Source organism: Oryx dammah, unplaced genomic scaffold (assembly GCF_014754425.2).
Source record: "Oryx dammah isolate SB20612 unplaced genomic scaffold, SCBI_Odam_1.1 HiC_scaffold_14, whole genome shotgun sequence".
Taxonomy (NCBI): Eukaryota; Metazoa; Chordata; class Mammalia; order Artiodactyla; family Bovidae; genus Oryx; species Oryx dammah.
This window is the reverse complement of record NW_024070198.1, coordinates 44,428,457-44,452,085: the sequence shown is the minus strand read 5'-3', so window position 1 is coordinate 44,452,085 and position 23,629 is coordinate 44,428,457. Positions and strand designations below refer to the sequence as shown.

At 45.1% G+C, this 23,629-nt stretch overlaps 1 protein-coding gene across 1 annotated transcript in view; it reads left to right on the top strand.

The window, feature by feature from the left end:
• Positions 1-23,629, top strand: part of ADAM12 (ADAM metallopeptidase domain 12) — a 391,557-nt gene that overhangs the window by 35,613 nt on the left and 332,315 nt on the right. The window contains exon 2 of the mRNA XM_040254432.1: positions 17,688-17,824. Coding sequence (XP_040110366.1) covers positions 17,688-17,824 — 137 coding nt within the window. The remainder of the gene's footprint in view (positions 1-17,687; positions 17,825-23,629) is intronic.

Below are 23,629 nucleotides of genomic sequence, written 5' to 3'. Positions count from 1 at the left end.
CCTGGCAGCCTGTAGTCCCTGGGGTCGCAAAAGAGTCTGACGCAACTTGGCAAGTAGATCACCACCACCAGGTGGGTAGGAGTTGCCGGACTTCAAGCAGGCAAGGTGACATCCATTGAGGTGGAGAACTGACCTGTCCGTCCAACTGGAGACCCCGCCTATTTGGGCGGGGCCAGCAGAGTGCCGCGCTGTTGGAGAACCAGTCACATCGGACCAGGTCTGGGAGGTCCAGGTGGCCCCAGGAAATCTGAAGTTGGAGGGGAAAGTCAAGGGTCAGAAGTGAAAAGTCAGCGGCCGTTGGTTGCTGGGTGCCAGCTTCACGCCAGGAGAGGGGAGCTTGGCACCTGGGGCCTCAGGGCCACAGTCTCGGGTGCCTCTTCGCCTCATCCTGGTCTCTTGAAAGCCTGGCCATCACCAAGCCCCGTTTCCTCTAACTTAAGCAGCTGATTGGGACCCACTGGGGAGGAGGTGGCGGTGTGGTGTTGCCATCAAATGGGAGGCCAGCACGAACATGAAAGCCTGGAAGGTGAAAGGAGGGGAGGGCTTTGGGGATCGGCCGACACCGCAGACCACAGTGAGTCTGGGTCTCAGGTGACCACGTCAAGGTGAAGCCCCGGCGTGTGAGCTGACCCTCTGCCAGCTGCCAGGGGTGTGAGCTCTGATAAGGCGTGTGGCTTCTCCAAGGCTCACGCCCACCCCCCTGGGTCAAATGGGGCCCTTACAACCTCCTGCAGGAGTGTGGAGTTGAGTGAGACGGCGTGTAGGGAAAGCGCGTTGTAAACTGTAAAGTGGGAGGTGGCTGGCACGGGACTGTCATGTGTGACCCACACGTGCTCATACACACAAGTCTCTCTAGAGCGTCTTCCGAGCGGTGAGCAGAGTCCAGCCCTGGGCAGGCACTTCCTGGAATGCTGGTGAGAAGCTAAATATCTATTTTTCAATGATTTGGGGGTTTCATCTGGAAATTTGTCTTATGGGGAAAATCACTTAAAAGAACAGGCCAGTCGACCTGAGCATGCTTGCATACAAAAGAGGCACTCTGCTAGCTTTTTCTAGTTTTGAATAACAGAAACAAAAGTGTTAGTATATGTGTTGTTACAGACTTCATGTTCAGGTGCTTTTCCTAGAGGATAAAGATTGAGAATTTATTAAAATGCAAGTTGCCTCCCTTGATGATTTCACTCTAAAGTTGGAGCTTTTGAGAGCAGTATCCCCTTTGTTTTAGGAATTTTATGCAAATATTTGCCTTCTAGTGGGCCTGTTTGGGCTCAGTCTTGTCTAACAATTGCATACTGAAACAGGCATCTCTGGGCAGTGGTCCCCTTCCTAAACTTAGCTTTTTTTTTTTTTTTTTACCATGTTTAAAAAGCAAATAATTCTGATATTGTGGTCTGTGGCAGACATCATTTGTACTTTAGCCAGGATATTATTTGAGAACTGCAAAGCTCTCTAGGTATTACAACCGTATATAAACCATGTGTTAGAAAGATATAAATTCAGTTTTGAAATATTTGTTAGACTGCTTTTGGCTTTTAGTCCGTGCCAAACATGTGCTTCGGTGATGGATAGAGTCATGTGGACTCTTGAATGAAACTCTTTATTGTGTATAGACTTTGTCTTCTAGCAGTTGGGTTAGACAAGCCAGGAGATTAAGAGGATCCAGTTACTTAAGAGGTGTGTTCTCCAGTGAGCTTAAACTCTTCTTTCCTCCTTTAAAATATGTCACTAGGTGATTTGGTCTCATTCTGTGCCACAGAAAATATTGTCAGATACCTTGAATGGAGGGAGAAAAATTCTGTTCCAGATATTCACATGTTAACTTCAAATTTCGAATCCAGAATGTGTTACTAATAATTGGTTGAAAATTTTTGGCTCTTAGGCTGGTAAGCTATTCAAGGAAGCCTGAATCTAGCACAGCCAAATGAAATAGGGGTCTCTTAAATCAATCTTGAGTCTCAGATAAACATCAAATAGTTTTTCAGTATAAGGATGTCCCCACCATTGCATGGGACATACTTATACTAAAAAATAATCATTTGCTATTTGTCTGAAATTCAGATAGAGCTAGAGGTCGGATTTTTGTTTTCTACATCTGGCAACGCTGCATAAATCCTAATTTATTATCCACTGTCATAAACAGTGACTCTCAAAGAAAATTCCTCAGTGATGAAGGTTTTTTGAGATGAAGATGGAGGAGATCTCAGTCCAGCCCTTCCATATAATAAAAACAAATGTTCTATTTGAGCAAAGTCTGAAAACAGAGCGGTCATAGATCGCCTGTATTGCACTTCTGATTGGACCTGGGCCAATACTGTTTTCCTCCTCTTGAGGGTGTGCTAAGTTGCTTCAGTCGTGTCTGACTCTTTGCGACCCCACGGACTGTAGCCCTCCAGGCTCCTCTGTCCATGGGATTTCCCAGGCAGGAATACTGGAGTGGGTTGCCATTTCCTTCTCCAGGGGATCTTCCTGACCCAGGGATCGCACCCGCATCTCTTATGTCTCCTGCACTGTAGGCGAGTTCTTTGCCACCTGGGTGTCTATACATCCATTTCCTCATATTTTCTCTCCTCATATTTTCTCTCATTTCTGTGTCGTGTAGGTGGACATGGAGTATAAGTCTAGGAAGCCTTTTTCTCTCTCCCTTCTCTTCCTCACATCCCTTCCCCTACATGTGAGTGCCCACATCCAACTCTTCAAAGCCTGGTATAATTGGAACCCCTTTTGTGGAGGCTTCCTGGACCATCTCAGCCCCTTCTTGTTTCCTAATTTAGCTCTGGTTGTTCTTAAAGGTATTATCCTTTCCTTCACTAGATTTTGTGATCCTTGAGGGCAGAGTCAAGTTTAATTTCAGGAAGGAACACACATCATGAAAGTTGCGAGGAAATTGACACTTGGAAAAGCTTGCTTTCCTTCCTTCCTTCCTTCAGTGATAGCTGCTTCTAATTGAGTGCTGCCACATACGGGTCTTTCCACAAGCCATCTCCTTGAATTTTCTCACCTAGTCTAGGGGTGAAGTGCAATGTCCTCCATTGTATACATTAGAGAGGCCCCACCTTTGTTGAAAGGCAGAGCTTGAATGATCCTTAATTCACATGGAACATTGAAATGCTGTTGGCTGTTATCCAACATGACCTACCAACATGCCCCTCTGAAGAGTAGAAGACAAATCTCCAGTGGGTGTGTGATGGTCAGCCTCTACTCTTATGGGAGGAGTCTGGTTGACTCAGCAGTTGTTTCTTTGTTTTAGAAATAAACCTGTTTAATATTCTTAATTCATAGTTGCACGTACATAAATTAGAAAAAATTAGATCCATTAAAAATGACCAGTCTAATAGAATGGATAAACACCAGTCCTACAGTATAGCCCAGGGAACTATTTTCAATATCCTCTAATAAACCATAATGGAAAATAATTTTTTAAAAGTGGCAATCAGTTCAGTTCAGTTCAGTTGCTCAGTTGTGTCCGACTCTTTGCGACCCCATGAATCGCAGCACACCAGGCCTCCCTGTCCATTACCAACTCCCAGAGTTCACTCAGACTCACATCCGTTGAGTCAGTGATGCCATCCAGCCATCTCATCCTCTGTCATGCCCTTCTCCTCCTGCCCCTAATCCCTCCCAGCATCAGGGTCTTTTCCAATGAGTTAACTCTTTGCATGAGGTGGCCAAAGTATTGGAGTTTCAGCTTTAGCATCATTCCTTCCAAAGAACACCCAGGACTGATCTCTTTTAGGATGGACTGGTTGGACCTCCTTGCAGTCCAAGGGACTCTCAAGACTCTTCTCCAGCACCACACTTCAAAAGCATCAATTCTTCAGTGCTCAGCTTTTTTCACAGTCCAACTCTCACATCCATACATGACCACTGGAAAAACCATAGCCTTGACTAGACAGACCTTTGTTGGCAAAGTAATGTCTCTGCTTTTTAATATGCTGTCTAGGTTGGTGATAACTTTCCTTCCAAGGAGTAAGCATCTTTTGATTTCATGGCTGCAGTCACCATCTGCAGTGATTTTGGAGCCCCCCCAAAATAAAGTCTGACACTGTTTCCGCTGTTTCCCCATCTATTTGCCATGAACTGATGGGACCGGATGCCATGATCTTCGTTTTCTGAATGTTGAGCTTTAAGCCAACTTTTTCACTCTCCTCTCTCACTTTCATCAAGAGCAATAGACATGAGCAAATAATCCTCAAAGTAAGAAAAGAAAATAACTGAAAAAATATGAAAAAGTTCAACCTCAGTGACAAATAAATGCACATTGAAATGACAAAGAAATATCTTTTTTCCTTTACCAATGGGCACATATTTTTATAGGGCCTTTTCTTTGTAATATTTGTCTACTGAGTTGTTATCCTGCCATGGCCTGGTCATTGCTGAATGGAGGGGGACAGTCCTAGTTCAGATCCAGAAAGGCCGGAGGCAACTCTGTCCACTCTCCACCTGCCTCCATCAGCTCAGGGTGGCCATGGAAAGCTGTGTCTCCTCTTATTGACTCAACTGGCCACACTGGGTGACCAGAAATAGCAACAGGGAAAGACAGTTCCCAGTGTTGTCAGCAGCCCTCTCACACTCGGGTGGCAATCAGTGCTAATTTCACAGAGAATGGAAAACCTGTTTAGAATATTGAATGCATCATTAGTGTGAATTTTAAATGAGGGCAATGACGCTTGCTTCCTAGGGGGCGCTAGTGGTAAAGAACCCATCTGCCAATGCAGGAGACGTTCAGTCCCTGGGTTGAAGGAAATGGCAACCCACTCCAGTATTTTTGCCTGGAGAATCCCATGGACAGAGGAGCCTGGCAGGCTACAGTCCACAGGGTTGCAGAGTCGGACGCAACTGAAGTGACCTCACGTGCCACGACGCTCAGCCTACCAGGACACCTGCCCTCATAAGAAACTTGGATGGCCAGCAAAGGACGGGCAAGTTCTCTCGCCTGTGAGATTATGTCAGAATAAAGCTGGGTATTGTTGAGAGGAAATTGTCGAAAGGTTCCTAAACTGAACAGTTTTCTTTACTTCTTTGGCTTTACCTGTGTGAGATGAAGCATGGACTTAAAGACAGATAAGCACATTGTTCAGTTTTGAGAACTGAGAACAAAAGTATTTCTAATCAAAATTATTAAATGCCATTCTGCTTCATTCTAGAAGCCTAGCCAGTATTTGTCAAATCACATAGAACTGAAACCTTCCAAAACGCAAGACTTCAATCCTATGGCATAATAATTTGGGGTGTCCCGTGTGACTATTTAAATTAGGGACCTCCCAAATTCAATGGACAGAATCATCAACTAGAAAATTAAAGTCATAGAAATCAGCATCTGCCTTCAGACAGCCACACTTGCCCCTTGGTCCTTAGGACTCAGGCAGGTGTTCTCTAACTCATCAACCCCATCTTCACCCTCCTTCCAGCCCAGGCCTCCCTGTCTTGCCCTGCTCCTCCCTCCGCTGTCCCCCTTCCCAACATTCTGGCTTGAGTCGCAGAATCCACACAGTTGAATTCCCAGCAGGTAGAGAAGTGAAGCAGGAGACAGGAGATGTGGTCCCCAGGATTGCATTTTGGAATTCAGAATATATTTTCTCATAAATGCACATGGAATTTAGGTCCAGAAACTCTTCCCTGAGTGACAACTTAGAGCCTGGTTTTCATAAAGAAAATGAAATGTTTCTAAAGGATGGTATAAGAGTCAAGCAGGTTATAATTTCACAAGTGTTGGTGAGCCCGCCTTTGAGAACTCAGCGAGTCTGTAGAAAATGCACTCAAGTTCAAATAATCAGCCTGAGCTCAAGCCTCTCAGTGGGCAGCTGCCCTCGCTGGGATTCAGTGCTCCCTTGGTTAGCATGGCAGGTCCACACTCTTGAGTAGACAAGGAAATATTAGGCTTCCGGGATGACAATTTCTGTTCCCGTCCTTTAGTTCTCTGTTCTGATTTTAATTTGGCTTTTCAAGGAAGGTTTCCTGCTGGGGAGATAATGAACCCAATGCTTTAGATGAGGATTCTGGCTGACTTGCCAGTTCTTTTTCATTAAAAGTAAGTTGAAATTCTGGCTTATAAAGAAGGATCGCCTGGGTTTGGATCTGTGCATAAACCTGCGAGGAGCCAGACAATGCTGGGCGAGCTAAAAATCAGTCACCCATCAGAGCCTCTGTGATGAGAACCACACCCCGGGACCCCACCCTGCTGTCATTATGATCCCAAGGTCGTGAGAACTTGTTATTCGTTTGGTCATAATTCATTAACCAAATACTTGTCTGCGTATGAAGATAGAACATTGAATTTGATAAATAAGGCCCTTGTGTGCTTAGTTGCTCAATTGTGTCTGACTCTTTGCAGCCCCACAGATGGTAGCCCGTCAGGCTCCTCTGTCCATGGGGATTCTCCAGGCAAGAGAACTGGAGTGGGTTGCCATGCCCTCCTCCAGGGGACCTTCCCCACCCAGGGGTCTACCCAAGTTTCCCACATTGCAGGCAGATTATTTACCAATTGAGCCACTCAAATAAGGCCCCTACCACTTGCCATTTTAGATCTGGGAGTGGGGTAGTGGAAACAAAATGATAAAACGAGTTTGGATGCTTGTAAGTACCATTAAAGGAACAGAATAGGATGATGGGCTGGAGAGAAACATGGGGTAGAAGGAAGGTTCTGAAGTCGGGCAGCCCCTCTGAGGTGCTAACATTTGAGCTGAGACATAAGTAATGAGATTTGAGGGCCAGCAGAGGTTTGAGAGTAGGGTGTTCTCAGCAGAAGGAACAGCAAAAACCGAGGACACAAAGTCAGACATAGCTGGAAATGTGATGGGTCAGAGGGATGGTCAGTGTGGTCACAAGAGAGCTGGCAAGATGGAACTCTCAGGGGTTGGGGTTCCAGAACTTGCAGGACTCAGGAAGGAGTCTGAATTTTGTTCCAAGTGTTTCCTGGACAGAGTGATGCGTGTTTATCACATGGTGTGGCTGGAGCATAGATCCTAGTACTGGGCTGTCTGGGTGGGCTGTCTGGGTGGCTTCATAGTTTTTTGGACCACAGGCAAATTTCATAACTTCTCTGTGCCTCAGCTTTTTCATCTACTAAATGATGGTAAACAACCAAGGGTCATTATGAGGTTTAAACAGGTGAAACTTAGAATGGAGTTTGGTGCACAACACTTGCTTACTTGGGGCTTCCCTGGTGTCTCAGTGGTAAAGAATCCACCTGCCCATGCAGGAGATGCAGGTTTGATCCCTGGGTCGGGAAGATCCCCTGAAGAAGGAAATGGCAATCCATTCTAGTATTCTTGCCTGAGAAATTGCATGGACAGAGGAGCCTGGTGGGCTATAGTCCGTGGGGTCTCAAAAGAGACATGACTTACCAACTAAATAACAACAACTTGTTTAATTAGTGTTCACTGTTGTCATCTAGAAATGTTTATTAATTGTGGGATCTATGCTCAGCATTGCATTTTGCTCTATGAATAGTTCCCATGTATATGTTCTTCTCCAGTCTTCACACACTCCATTCTCCGGCAGAGAATTTTTCCAAAATGAATCAGATTTACTCTACATAAAATCCTATGATGCCTTTCTACTGCACTCCAAATGAAACCCAAATGCTACCTTAGAAGGCCTGGCATGATCCAGGCCTTGTCTACCCTCTGTACTTGTACTCACACCTCTGTCCATGCCATTTCGTACTTCCTTTTAGCCATACTGACTCTTTCTGCTCTAGAACACACTAAGCTCTTTCCTGCATTAAGGCCTTTGTGTTCACGTTCTCTTGATGGAGAACCCTGCCTTAGACTTTTGCTCTTATCAAATGTATCCTGTCCTTTGAGACTCAAGTAGAGGGAGCTTCAGGTGATGAGTCTACCAAGAAGGATTCAGCTAGAAAGTAGGAGAGTTTTGAGAAAACAGAAGAAAACAAAAACAAAGCATAAAATACCCAGCTGGAGTTGTTGAATGTGAGTGATTTTAAAAAAGGCATGTCAAAGATGTTGCCGAGCCCTGTGATGCAGGCAGTGGTGAATGGTGGTGACTCTGGCAAGACATACACGATGGACAGTGTTTTGCTTTCTGACTGGGGGATGGAATGAAGCCTTTGGTTTTTAAACGTGCTGAGTTTGAGATGATGATGGTGACGAAACATTGAAATTAGTGTCCAGTAGATACTGTATTACAAACTGCACTTGGGTGAACTGGCCAGATGGAAAAATACTGATTTGAGCAACATCAATTTAAAAATTAATGAGTTCTCTCAGGAACAGTAAGAGAGTGGGAAGATGTTCAAGAGCTGAGACTTGGGGGACATTCAAGTCCCCCCAAGGGAGACGAGATAAAGGAATATGAGTGGAGAAGGCAAGATCTGGCTGGAGAAGGAGAAGAAAACCAGAGCCACCAAGTGCTGCCAAGTTGGGGGTGTGTTTCAGCAGAAAGGGGCTTCCCTGGTGGCTCAGATGGTAAGGAATCTGCCTGCAGTGCTGGAGACCTGAGTTCGATTCCTGGATTGGGAATATCCTCTGGAGAAGGGAATGGCAGCCCACTCCAGTATTCTTGCTTGGAGAATCCCATCGACAGAGGAGCCTGGCGGGCCACAGTCCACGGGGTTGCAAAGAGTTGGACATGAGCAAGTGACTTTTGGCAGAAGGTGGTCCATGATGGCAATGATACAGCAAGGATGTTAGCGCTGTTAGGTCCATGGGCTTTAGTGCAGATGCTAAATGGCTGCGCTATCATTGTTGTTTAATTCCATCTAATGCTTTTACAGTAGTGAAGGGAACAAATACGTTTCTGTTCCTGTCTTTTTGTTCTCCACTTCCAAAAGTTGCTCCTGTGGTAAGATTTTAATAATTGATCCCATTTTCCCCTTACATCATTGTTTGAAAATTCTGACCCCCATCCTCCACCATCCAAAGTATTACAAATAAATTCCTGCAGCATCTCTTTGTCCCTATGATGAAGGACAAAGTGAATGAATGCATATGAAATGCAGAGGGCTTGGGTTTTGTTATTAATTCTGCCATTTATTATTGGGAAATATTAGAAATAACCAGTATAAATTCTTATTTCAGTCTCACCATTTATAAAATAGGACTTGCATTAGTTTACAATGACCAGCAAAGGAGTCTAAAATATAAGTTAATGTTGTAAATGGTTCTGCAGATAGGAGACGCTTTAGGCATGAAAAGTTATTTTTATGTGTAGTAGAGACAACTTGCGCTTGGGGTATGAATCCATTTGAAACATTTATGGGAAGCAATAACTAGCTTTCTTTGAATTTTGAAATGACGTATAAAACATCTTTTTAAAATTGTAATTGTTTCATAGTACTTGATTGCTTTTATTTCCAAATGGGCTATGTCCTCTAGCATGGCCAAGGCAGTGAATCTGCAATGCCAGGAAAGCTGGTGAGAAAGTAAAACATCATAAATCATTTGGTTTGTCATCATGAGTTCAAATGATTGATTCTTAAATTTTTTGTCCATCATAGAAGTAATATGTCTGTTTATAGAAAAATCAGAGACACGTACAGGCATGAAGAAGAATCACACTGAACTAAAACCCCAAAGCTCAGAGGAAAAAACCTACAAGAGCATTTTAGTGTATTTCTTTCTAAAGATTGATTAAAACAAAGCAAAAGCAAAAAGCTAAGCTACATGACACCCACCTACACTTTGCACCCATGATGTCTGTTGACCCTCTCTCCAGCCTTCGGCAGTGGACAATGGTCCACAGTCTTCCTGGATACCTAAAGGATTTGTGTATCAGGGAGGGCGAGAGACTAGCCCCAGGGCATCCATGTAGCCTCTGGGGGTGCACAAAATACTGACTCTTCTGACTCAAAATACTGCAGCTGCTTCCATTCCATCAGGCTGTATGTTGATAATTTAGCCTTCCAGGGTGGATAGCTGCAACCTTAGGCTCTGAGCAAATCTGGTTCTGTTTCAACATCCTTCATCAAAGTATTTATGTGGCTGTCACTTGGTGTAATCTTCCTAAACCAACTTTTCACTTCTGTACTATTTCAGAGTCTTGCCGCCAATAACCAGAAAAAAGGTAACTTTTTATAGCAATTTGTTCTGTGTTCTGAAGAGCCCTCCGGGTGCATTTCGAGGGGCCTTTCCACTGCCTATGGATCGACTGCTTTTGCATGCTCTGCCTTTTTATACTCTAGGAAGCCTTGTCAGTTAACTGTTTATGCCTTTCACATGACCACAGTTACTGCATCTTTCCTCCATCCGAACAAACAGCAACGTTAGAAGAGAGATGAGGGTAGAGACTCCAGTTTGCTGGAATTTGGAGCCACTGGTGATAACAGCCATCCATCTCTGAGCCCTTTGATACTGAACTGCTCTAGAATGACGTGCAGTCTTCTTGCAAGATGCAGGTTAAGTCCTCAAATGATGATTAATAGACTTTATTTGAAAGGACCATTTTATATTTACAAGAAGATGGGGAAGAGCACATAGAGAGTTCCCCTATACCCCACAGGCTGCGGGGGGGCTCCGCAGAAAGAGAGAAGCAGTGGGACTTCCCTCAGCAAAACCAAGGGGTCCGGAGGAGAGGTGAGCCTGCTGTCTGCCAACCCAGCCCCTCAGTGAGCGAGAGACAATCAGACGCGACAGGGATTCTGTCTGAGCAGTTCCGCTTTATTGCCACAAGCTCTTGGTTTATATAGGCAAGCAAGGGGGTTCTGGGAGGGACCTCCATAGTTGCACCAATCACGTTAAAGATCAATGCCATAGTTGCACCAATCACGTTAAAGGTCAAATCATAGTTGCACCAATCTCATTAAAGGTCGAATTATAATATGCATATTAGGTAAAGTCGTCATGAGCTAGACAGGAGTCTATGGTAATCACGTACTCTCCACGTGCATGGAAGTGAAGAGAACCCATCAAAAACTTTAACGTAGACCACGCCCCTATCTCTTCTACCGGACATCATCTTGGTTTCCAACCGTTAAAGCTAGCCCGTTTCTTTTTAAGGTTTCCCACGTAGGGCCCCACAACAGGCTTCTGTGGTGGCTCGGGGTAAAGAAACCGCCTGCAGTGGAAGAGCTGTAGGAGACACGGATTCGATCCCTGGGTCGGGAAGATGCCCTGGAGAAGGAAATGGCAACCCACTCCAGTATTCTGGCCTGGAAAGTCCCATGGACAGAGGAGCCTGGTGGGCTTTAGTTCATAGGGTTGCAGAGTCGGACACAACTGAATCGGCTTGGCACGCATGCACGTATGCCCCATAACTAGTTCCCCCTCTTACTATCTTACCTGAGAACTGTACAGTTGCTTAAATTAATGAACCAATATTGACATAATGTCTTTAACTCCAGTTCATACTTTATTCCAATCTCCTCGCTTTTCACCTAACATTCCTTTTCTGTTCCTCAACCCCAGGCATTAGTCCTCAACACATCCAGTCATCACGTCTCCTCCTCCTCCTTTTAGCTGTGACAGTTTCTCAGACTGTCCTTGTTTTTGATGACCTTGACAGTTTTGAGGTGTGCTGGCCAGATACGATACAGGATGACCTGAATTGGCATTTGCCTCAGGATTAGCTCGATCAGAGGTAAAGTGTCGTTTTCATCATATCTGATGAAGAGTGCATGCCAACAGTAGGACTGTGGCTGCTGATGTTGACCTTGATCATCTGGCTGACATAGTGCTTTTCCACTGTAAACTTACTCTTTTTAAGATTAACTTTTGCCACGGTTCTTTTGAACATCCTTGAGCTATACCATTTAAAACTAATCACACCCCTAATTATCACCCTTGGAACTTGCAGATGAGATGAGAGAGTGATGTGGTTATTTGATTAAGACTATAGATAGAAATGTGAACCAAGGAAATATATTTGTCCTTTATGGGAACACTGCCACCATATTCCCCTGGACCGAGACCCTGCTCAATCAAACCAATAAGATTTTCTTTAGCTCTCTGGGATTACAAAAAACACTTCGTGAGTTGCCAGGGCCTGGTCCTCAGATTCTTTTGCAGTTCGTAATGATTGTTTCAGTTTTTACCCTCACCTAGATTTCCTAAGGACTGTTTATCTTAATTCTCTTTTACGTACCTCAGATTAATCCTCTTCTCGTAGGTTCGTGTTGGCATTGATAGTGATTTTGCTTTAAAGCCAGAACTCTAGGTTAGTGTTTTAAGTTTCATCTTGGCTAGTAGTCTCATCAGAGGTTATTTTCCCACTGGCTCACTGGATAACTTGAATGGATGCCTCCCAAGCACCTTAACCCCCATACATTCTAATGACAGGCATGAAGCTGTCATCTTCACACTGTTAGCCTGTTTGGTTGGAGAAACACTGCTTACATGTCTGTAAAGTTGGATTCAGACATCCTAGACTGATTTTATGTGTTAAGCTTTTCAGAAGCCCTTTGACTGTTCTTACTTAGTTGAGCTCCCTTAACCCCATGAGAATCGAGCCTTCCCAGGTGGCGCTAGTGGTAAAGAACCCACCTGCCAATGCAGGAGATGTGAGATTGATTCCTGGGTCAGGAAGATCCCCTGGAGGAGGGCATGGCAATTCTCTGCAGTATTCTTGCCTGGGAAATCCCAAGGAAGCCTAGTGGGCTACAGTCCATAGAGTCGCAAAGAGTCAGACACGACTAAAGTGACTTAGCAGCAGCAGCACCTTAGATGCAGGCTTTGATCGAGGGCAGTAAATCAAAGAGGAGTCAAGACCAGGGCCAGGTCTTGTGGCTTCAAGATGTTTATTGTTCAGTATCTCAAAACTCTGTCAATCTCTTCTGTAAGGAAGCTGAAGCCCTTAGGTAGACAGCAGGATGGTCTGGATGACCCTTAGTAAGTCAGGCCAGGGAGGCTTGGCCAGATGGAGCAGGGAAGAGGCAAGACTTCCATGGATAGCCAGGCTCTGGGTGACTCACGTGGGGAGGATCTGAAGGCACTATAGGGGAGATCTTTATTGCTGGCTTTTCCAAGGCCTTAAAAGCCATCACTACAAAGATTCTTGCTTAAGGAACTAGGTTTATAACTTCCCCCTTCACCAGCCATAATCAAGTCTGAAGATGACAAACTCAGACAAGCATAGTAGGCACATGCATGTCTCATGGGAAAGCAGTGCTGATTGTCACAGAAGATAATTGTGTTAGAAACCTAAATATCTGATATGCTTCTTTCCACTGTGAGACTGATGGAGAAGGAAATGGCAACCCACTCCAGTACTCTTGCCTGGAAAATTCCATGGATGGAGGAGCCTACTAGGCTACAGTCATGGGGTTGCAAAGAGTCAGACACGACTGAGCAGCTTCCCTTTCTTTCTTTCTGTAGTTCTTTTTGGAGAAGGAAGTGGCAACCTACTCCAGTGTTCTTGCCTGGAGAATCCCATGGACAGAAGGGCCTGGTGGGCTACAGTCTATGGGGTCACACAGAGTCGGACATGACTAAGCAAGTCACACACACACACACACACACACACACACATACATTGTGAGACTGAAGCAAAATGGCCATTTTATCAAAAGGACTGTCCGTGTATCTGGTTACTCAGCAGAAAGAAAGCTGGAAGTTCCTCCCCAAGATAAGCTAGTCACATTTTTTTATTTAGTCAACTGAGTTTTGTTGATGCCCAAATATTGGCAAGAACAAAATGTATGCAAGCTGTATGTTTTCTAAGGTCATATTTTTTTTCCCCTGGGTTTCTAGGGCTTGAATGTGCGGCCTGCTTTTATGGTTTGTCAACAAGATCACTCCATAAAATACATTCTGATATCTCACAGCTGTGTATAATTTATTCTGTCTATCCATGCAGCACAAATAAAAATTTTATTTGCATCATCTAAAAGAAATACCAGTGTATAAATACTTAAGCAAAGCTCATAAGAAACCATCCTCTGACTGTATATACTGCTGGGGGGATGTTGTGCAACCAATTAAAAAGCTGAGAGATAGCTTCATTATCCATGTATATAGATAGTAAATACTGTCCTCAGCAAATAATGTTGTTATTCAATTTCTTTAAAAGGTTGCACAACATTCTACAAGTACTGGCACAGTCTGCCTCTCAGTTCTCTTTGGAATATTTAGAAATAAAGCCTCTTAGAGGGGAAAAACTATCAGTCCCAAAGGACTTCTTTTGGAATAAGATGTTGGTATATGTAGGTGAAAAGGCAAGTGTTAAGTGGTCAGAACATTTTGCCTTCAGGAGAGTAAATAACTGTCGCTCTCTGCTCCTAAGCGCCTGGGAGGAAAAAGGTCCAGGGGACTAATACATTCTTTATATTTGGTGGGTGCAGCTTCAGTTTGATTATTGAAGAGGAAACCCCACAAAGGCCTCCCTTCTCCCTGCAAAATCAAGGATGTGGGCATACTGCCTCTCCTAGGGCCCCACAGGCAGAGGCAAGGTAAGGAGACCTGGATTTCATGGCACTTCTCCTTTCTTCTAAGACAGCGGTCCCCAACCCTTTTGGCACCAGGGACTATTTTTATGGAAGACAGTTCTTCCATGGCCTAGGGTGTGGTGGAGGTTTCAGGATGACTCAAGCACATTACATTTATTGTGCACTTTGCTGTGTCCTTAGTTGCTCAGTTGTGTCCAACTCTATGCGACTCCATGGACCGTAGCCCGCCAGGCTCCTCTGTCCATGGGATTCTCCAGGCAAGAATACTGGAGTGGGTTGCCATTTCCTTCCCCAGGGGATCTTCTCCACCCAGGGATGACTTGCATTTCCTGCATCGTCAGATGGATTCTTTACCTGCTGAGACAGTAGGGAAGCCCCGTTATGCTCTTTCTATTCTAATGTCCACACGGTCTATGGCCCGGAGGTTGGACCCCTGTTTTAAGACAGGCAGCTTCTCAGTGAGTTCTATTATATTCAAAGAGTTTTTCTCTAAGTCTCTGAGGCCTGGGTGATAACCTTCCAGGCCTGTGAGCATCAGGGCTGGGACACCCATGGAAACCATCCCGTCTTCCTTACTGTGGCTGGGTGGTGAGCAGTGCAGGACTCCAGGTTTTGATTTATCCAGCCTTGGGGCATTTGAATTTGCTATTAAGTACTCAGTTTAACAATTCACTTGTGTTGGAAACTTAACTGACAAAACTTCCAGGAGTAGCTTATAATCAACTTGGTTTGTTTATGTAGAGGAAATTTTAAAATGCTTGCAGTCACTCTCTTAACAGTTTAACTTGACTTTCCAGAGGATTAAAATGTTGGCCAGGGTAACTCTTTGGCACGTGGCACGGTTTTCATTGGTTGAGGGGCAAGTTCAGGCGCATCTGCCATTTTCACTCTGTAATTGCGGGTATTTCAAATCCTTAATCCACTTCAGACAGCACACCAGCACTCTTTCAAGATGTGTTCAGTTAGCTGCACTCTTAGTCCACTCTGCAGAAGCTGTGTAATTGGATCAGAACTCACTTTGTTTCAGGAACTCCTCACATGGGCATCCCACTGAGGGTCTTGCACGTGAGACCTGGGGCTTGGCAAAGCTTCGAGAAGGATCTTGATGAACTGCTTCATGTGTGTTACCCACCTTGCGCCTCCCTGCCCTCTGCTTCATTTCATGGAAAAGAAAACACCCGAGGACACACTGCCGATGTGTTCCTCCCGCGGCTCTGGGCAGGGCTGGAAGTTCCTCATCCTCCATGCTTCCCGTCCCAACAACAGTCTCTTGTCCCTGTCCATCAGAAGTAGCCTTCCCCACCAACTACCACGACCTTGTTTTTGTCATTAGACTTTTATTTTGAAATCATTATAGAAGAGTTACAAGGCCATCACGGGGTGTCCCCCTAGCCCTGTTGTTTCAGGGTCCCGGTTACTCTGTGCAATCATCTGATTTGTTCAGAAGTCTCTCACCCAGTGTAAAAACATAGGTCACGAGGGCAGCTTGATCTGCGACTCTCTTATAGATGCACAGATGGAGAGAACCAAGTGTTCTGGGGTGGAGAGAGCTGTATTTAAGAGATGAGGGTCCCAACAGTCTAGGCAGAGGGGGCTCACTCCAGGTAACAGGAGGACTGAAGCAGAAAGATCGGGCTATTTAAGTGGAGGACATCAGATCGAGAAGGCCCGTCACAAGGCAGGCGGTTAATAGGTAGTTGGTGAATGAATGAGTGAATGAACGAACTAGTAAGTGGGCCAACAGCTGGGCCAGGACCAACAGCTAATATGTGGTCAGGATGCTACTGATGTTGGGCATGTCTTACTCCAAAGTCCCTGCCTGGAGTGACTCAGCACTCTTGGAGCACATTGAAGGGCATGAAATCAAGCCAGTGGATGAAGCTCGTTTATTCAAGATCTCTGAGCCATCGTGGTCCGCCCCCTCTTCAGGCAGGAAAGACTTCTGATGAACTTCATGCTGATAACCACCCCTTCTTCGTATCCCCCCCTCCACCAGACATCCCCAGACGTCACCGCCTGGAGCCGGCCCCCTCCGCCTGCACAGCCGGGGCCCTCATCTCCTGGACACGGGCGTATCCCAGCCCTGAGACCACAAGCCCATGTCTCCTTGCTCCCTTGGGCCTCTCTCTCCCTCTCCCTGCCCCACAGGGCCAAGGGGCCCAGCTCACCCCCTCGGCCACTGGCCAGAGTCCCAACATTCAATTCATCCCTGGTCCCTTGGCCCTCAATGATTGGGAGTTTTAAATGCTTTGTGACCAGCTTGAGAATTTTCCAGGGAGGCTGTGTCAGACAGTTAATACTCAAGTACAATAGTAATCCTTTTGTAACCTGAATATAACTGCAGACTTCCACACTGAGATGATAAAATGGTGTGGATTGAAAGGTATTTGGAGAACTGTAAAATGTCTAGGATTAAAATTTCAATACCATTTGTGCCCAATAAATGCGAACTCTTTAGTAACTTGAAACTGTGCTATTATGACTCAGGTCTGAAAATTATGAGTCCTGGTTGAAGAAATGGGAATAACATGTGAGGGAATCAACTCCCATCCTTTACCTTGAGGGGCAGACTGTGGTTGCACCGAAGAGCGGGAGTGTGACCTCATAGGGAAGCTGGCCTGGAAAATTACTGCATTTGTTAAGAAAGTGATATACTCTCCAGAAGAGAAAAATGTTATACTTTCCATTAGGATTGTTTATGGAAATGGGGCCACATTGAACCTGTGTCAGTATATTAACTGGTTCGACAGGACCCCAGGAAACAAGATCACAGAATAGTTGACTGAATGACTTGACTTTTTTTTTTTTTAACATGAACCAGTCTAGTCAGTCGAAACTGACAAATTAATTTTGTCTATAGAATCATTCCCTGAAGCCCATAAAATTAGCCCCTATAAGTACAGAGAGCAGAGTCGGCTTCGTATTTAACTGATTCGCTGGGACTTAAGTAAATGGACTTAGTCTTAATACAGCTAAAGCCTTGAGACTTTTAATAGAGCTGATCTTAAGCAAAGGATTAATTCATCATTTAAAAAGTCACGGCTCGTGGATTTTTGTTGCTTGTCGAAGGACAGAATTACATATTTTGATGATGGTAATCACCCAGCACGTGCCACAGGTCTTGAAGGGGGAAAAAAAAATAGCTCTTATTTGGTTAAAGTTACAAAAATTTTTGGTCCAATTGACAGTGAATTAATCAGTTTTAACACTCAACTATGATATAATAGATGATGGTATTTGCCTGGCTTTATTCAACTCGCAAGTATTTTCATTGAGTCGTTGGTGTCGTACTTCTGATGCCAAACTCTTCCAAACTAGAATAAGCATAGGGTTTTTCTTTGTGTTACAGGGGTGAACTTGGGAAGCCAATTTGTGCCTTCCATGCAACAGGCTGGGACGAGGGATGGGGAAGGAGCCTATGAAGTGGTCAGTGTCTCTCTTTTGAATGGAGATCCATGGAACCCAATGAAGACTGCAGACTCAGAGGTCAGTTTTTTACTTTTTCCTTCTTTTCAGTGATTGGAGTTTAAAACTCACAGGACTGCATTCATATCCTTTTATTCAAGTTTTGTCTTTAACTACTTTAATTCCAACTTTATCCTTCCTTACAAAGTGAAATCCTCATGATTAAGAAGATGAAATATTAACTGATTTTGTATTTCTGATGAGTGTCTCAGCTCTGTTTGCATATGTGGAAAGTTATTTTTTTTCAAATACACACCAAGGATAACATTTCCAGGTATGCAACTCCCAGCTCATTTTACTTGAGTGCTGGATATTTTTCTATATTCACATCTATTTATCAACATTTTGGTTTTATCAATCAATTATTGGTAGAAACATTTTCATGCAACTTTTTTTAAAGTTTGTAATGAGTTTTAATGCACTTTGACGCTGCATTTACTTCAATACATGTTTGATTTGAGTCTTCTGTGATGTAAAAGAATACTATAAAATAATAAAAATATTAGTGGTTAAATTTAATATTTTGATGAGTTTTGTCTGACAAATCTACATGACTTTCTTAAATTTCAGAACTTGTTGGAATAGTTGGAAAGTGATAAAATCTATAGAAATATGAGCTCTTTGGAGAGATTGTACAGATGGCTTTGTCCTTGTGTTATGTGGAACTATTTTTAGATTATTTTTATAATAGAAAACAGATTTTTTTTTAAAAAAGAGCAGTTGAGGCTGAAAATCCTCTGTGGTGTTCTGGAAGTGCTGCAGTGGGCCACCTTTCTGTCTGTAATGATCATATGATTTATGATTTATTATCCCCAACCTTTTTGGCACCAGGGCCCAATTTCATGGAAGGCAGTTGGTGGGGGGGAGGAGGGGACAGGGATGGTTTTGAGGTGATTCAAGTGCATATACTGTGGGCTTTATTCTATTATTATTATCTCAGCTCCACTTCAGATCATCAGGCACTGGTTCTTAGAGGCTGGGGACCCCTGATTCACATCACTATTTCATTTTCTAAAGACACTTTCAGCTGAAAGTGAACATTCAGAAAGGTTGAGTTAAAGGATCCAAAGGCCAGATCTGAACTTTTTCAGTATTTCTATTTCGTGGGGATGGTTGCAGACTGAATATACAAAGTGCAAGCCAATCACAGTGTCTCCAATGATGCTTCCTGGAAGAAAAACCTAGGATGTTAAAGAAAATCTCATCATGCTACTAATTTGCAAAATCAGAAATGACCTGATAGGTTCAGAAAAGGAGAAGTGTACTATTTTGTAAAGTATATATTTAAAACGTTGATAGGCGCTAATTAATAATATAAGAATATGAAACCATCTTAAGTTATTTGGGTGGTGGAAGCTTTTATGTGAGCTCTCCCTAGTGGTACGTTGCCAGATTTAGCAACTGAAAGTGCAGAAAGTGAAAGTGAAGTCACTCAATCATGTCCGACTCTTTGCAACCCCATGGACTGTAGCCTACCACGTTTCTCCACCCATGGGATTTTCCAGGCAAGAGTACTGGAGTGGGGTGCCATTGCCTTCTCCAGAGGATCTTCCAGACCCAGGGATTAAACCTGGGTCCCCCGCATTGTAAGCAGATGCTTTACCGTCTGAGCCACCAGGGATGCCCCATTAAACCTGGACTTAGGCAAGCAATGGCTCTTTCTTCGGCATAAGTCTGTCCTGTGCAAGATGTGGGGTATTGTTGTTTATCAAAATCCAAATTTAACTGGTGTCCTGTGTTTTATCTGGCACCCTTCCTTGGAAGGTATCAGAGCAGGGAGCTGATGAGGGTTCTCAGCGTGCCTCTGGAATGGACCAGTGCAGATTGGCTCTAGTTTCTGACCTCCAGCTTCATCCTTCCTGCCAGCCAGCCACCTGGCAGAGCTCAGGAGGCATGCTGGAGGGGGCATTGGCGCATCCCCCCCTTGGCCAAGCTTACAAGCTGAGGACTGGGGGCCACCAGCACCATCTTTGTAGAGAACCAGGAGGAGCCGTTGTTGTTGCGTCACTATCCCAACTCCTCCAGGACAAGAGTCGTGCGGGGAGCAGGTACGTGTTGCTGTTCAGTTGCTGTCACGTCTGACTCTTTTGTGACCCCATGGACTGTAGCCCTTCAGGCTCCTCTGCCTATGGGATTTCCCAGGCCAGAATACTGGAGTGGATTGCTATTTCCTTCTCCAAGGTGTCTTCCTGACTCAGGGAAGTAGGCACATACCTACTGCCTAAAATAGCTCCAGGTTTTATTTATTTAAGGGAATAGGAACCTAGGTGATTTGGGAGACAGCATCTTGCCGTAATGCCATGAAATCCTTCAATGTATGCCTTGTGGAATCAGCACTGCGGCTCTGAAATGACCACATGCGCCTCCATTTGGTGCTTAACCATCAAGACCCTGCATGAAAAGGGGTTTGTGTATGAGCATGCCATCATTCTCCACAGGGTAGATGTGTGTATTTGTTGTGGGGATAGGGAGTCTGCCAAACAGTATATATGTGTACGTCTTTCCTTGTTATAAAAATGACCGTCCACATTGTCATTTTAAACTGCATTCACAGAGTGTATCTTCAAGTGTGCAGAACATACTTACTTCACGTATATATTTTGCTGTGCACCTCTGCCTGCTGTACCTTAGAATGTAGGCTTTTAGATTTGCACCCTTGCTTTCCTGCTCCCCTATCTTATTCCTTGCTCCCTTGCTTCTTTCCGTTCAGCCAGCCTTTGACAACTTGACTTAACTAATTTGAGGAAAGGCCCAGGCATTTTGGCTTCCCTCGTGGCTCAGATGGTAAAGAATCCACCTGCAATGTGGGACACCTGGGTTCAATCCCTGGATCAGGAAGATCCCCTGGAGGAGGGCGTGGCAACCCACTCCAGTATTCTTGCCTGGAGAATCCTCATGCACAGAGGAGCCTAGTGGGCTACAGTCCAGGGGGTTGCAGAGAGTTGGAAACGACTGAGCTAAAAACAGCACCAGGCATCTTCCTTTCTGTAATGTGCTTCCACGCGACTCTAATGAGTACATGGGGAACTTCCCTGGTGGTCCGGTGGCTAAGACTCCACCTTCTCGATGCAGGAGGCCCAAGTTCCATTCCTGCTTAGGGAACTAGATGCCATGTATGGCAACTAAGAGTTTGCATGCTTCAACTGAGGATTCGTGTGGTACAGCTGAAGATTCTGCGTGAGACCAGGCACAAATAAATAAATGAAAAAAATTGAAAAATAACAAGCACACAGTTTAGAATCGCAGTATTTGTGAAAAGTGCTACTGTGTCCAGCACTGGAGAGTGGGTGAACTTAATTCAGCTGATGTCAAGTTGCTTCAACTTGGTTCAGGAAGAAGTACTCAGATTCTCTCTCTGTTTCCTTCTTTCTGTCTCTTTCTCATCTGTGATGAACATATAGCTGAATGGGATATTATTATGCCCTTTACAAGTCAAGTGTCAAGCCATCACCGCCACTGCTCAGGGAGTTGAGAGACTAGAGGAATGGGAAGGAAGCTGACCGTGTGTGCATCGTAGGCACCCAGCATTTGGTTTGCTTGCTTGCTGCTGCGTTGGTCTGTAACATGAGTATAAGCTTATCTGCTTTTCCTCCCTCTTAGGGTCTTGGTAAGAATGAAATGAAATGATGTCTGTGAAAATACACTGGAAACTAAAAACTTACCACCCCGATGTAAGGTGATACTGAGAGTTTAAAGTATCTTTAGGGACCAATCTCCAATTTCACGTCTTGAAAAAAAATGAACTCTGGGTCCAGGGAAGACATATCAAGATGGGGTTGCTCCTGAACTGACCTCAGTGGAGCTCAGCCTTTGAATGCTCCAGGAAATTTCCAATTTCTAGCTTTCTCGCATGAGAATGAAATGATGGAAATAGTACGTGAAATGGAAAATAAAAAGGCAAGGGGATTAGAACGTGAAACCAAAGCTTCCCGTAGCATATTGAGAGTCTGAAATATCAAATAGCAGCTAATTAAATCAGCAGAGGCAATGTCTGCTGCATAGACTTCCGTTTGCTTTGTTTCATGGCTGAGAAAACCAAGTCCTGTGTTTTTATTTTTTTGCTCAAATAACCATCCCCTTTCACCCTGCGGCAATCAGACCTCTTCTCGGAGGGGTGGTCGCACCCTTCCCACCGGTCCTCTGCATCCCTTGGTAGCAGCTTCCGCTTCCAACACTTCATCACGACGGCTCTTGCCAAGGTCACAGGTGGCCTCCCAGCCTCTGCAGCCAGTGCGTGCTTCTCACTCTTTATCTGATCTTGACACTGGTTCCCTCTCCTCTGAAATGCTCACTTCCTTTGGCTCCCGCGACCCTGTTCACTCTTGTTTGCTCTCATGTGTTTTTAATTCTTGCTCACGATTCCTCATCTTGGCTTTGTCCCTCAACTGTCGGTTTCTGCTGAGTCTCTTCCTCGGCACATTTCATACTAAGGGCTCCTGCTGGCCTTGTCATTCCCTCCAGTGGTCTCGCTGTCCACCTGTGGCAGGAGGGGCCAGTGAAAGTGCAGGTTGCTCAGTTGTATCCGACATTTTGCGACCCCATGGACTATACAGTCCATGGAATTCTCCAGGCCAGAATACTGGAGTCGGTAGCCTTTCCCTTCTCCAGAGGATCTTCCGAACCCAGGGATCAAACCCAAGTCTCCCACATTGCAGGTGGATTCTTTACCAGCTGAGCTACCAGGGAAGCCCAAGAATACTGGAGTGGGTACCCTATCCCTTACTCCAGCGGATCTTCCCGACCCAGGAATCAAAGCGGGGTCTCCTGCATTGCAGGCAGATTCTTTACCAACTGAGCTATCAGGGAAGCCTGGAGGGGCCATCGGAAGTCAGTGACCCAATCACAGGCATCAGAGCAGGCAGACTATTGGATTTTCAGTCCATGAACATTGGAGGATGATGGTGAGGGGATCAGACCCAGATTACTGGTCATAGGAGCCCACGTGTGGTGGTGATGTGAACGATAGCAGCAGTCACTCCTACGACCTGTGACCTGGGTCTGATCCCCTCTCCATCATCCTCCAGTGTTCATGGACTGAAAATCCAATAGTCTGCCTGCTCTGATGCCTGTGACTGGGTCACTGACTTCCGATGGACTTCGGGCAGCTCCAGCCTGCAGTACCCAGTTGTGTCACTGCATTCTCATGTCCTGATATGGACACAGCATCCCGCCCATGTCCCCCACTTTGATAGCCCGTGGAAGCTAAGATTGTCATCCCTCACCCCCTCAAGCCATGAGACCAGAGACTTTCTTCAGAAGCTTCTCTGACACCTGCCTCAGGTTCCCTCCCTTGGTACCCAGGATGCTGGGCCACCCTGACTCTGGAGGCTCGCCTTCCACCTCTCAGCATCCTGCTCGTCTGCATCAGCCCGTGACCTAAATATGCCATGCTCCTTCCCGCTGTGCTTGGCATTTTCTGTGTCCCGCCGTCTGTGTCTTACTCATTCCTGAGGCCCCAGCTTAGCTCACATCTTCTCTGTGCAGCCCCTTCTGACCTCCCCAGCCACACGTGTTCCCCCCGGATCTTGGTTCTCATCAGTCGTCTCTGTGATGTGCAGACACTCCATGCACACTGAGCCTGGGGACGTGGTGGAGACCGATGCTGCAGACACATCGCTTTAAACCACACATCCATCCTCTGATTTGCCAAGGAGCCAGGGACCAGGGCAGGGGCCATGAGGGGTGAGCAGGGTATGCTGTTTCCCTCTTCCCTCCACCTGAAACAGGGCAAATCTCTTACTGTCTGAAAACAGGTCTGGTTCTCCAGTTGGATGTCTTTAAAGAGCAGGGACCCCAAAATAAGTCAACTTAACACTGTGTTAAGTC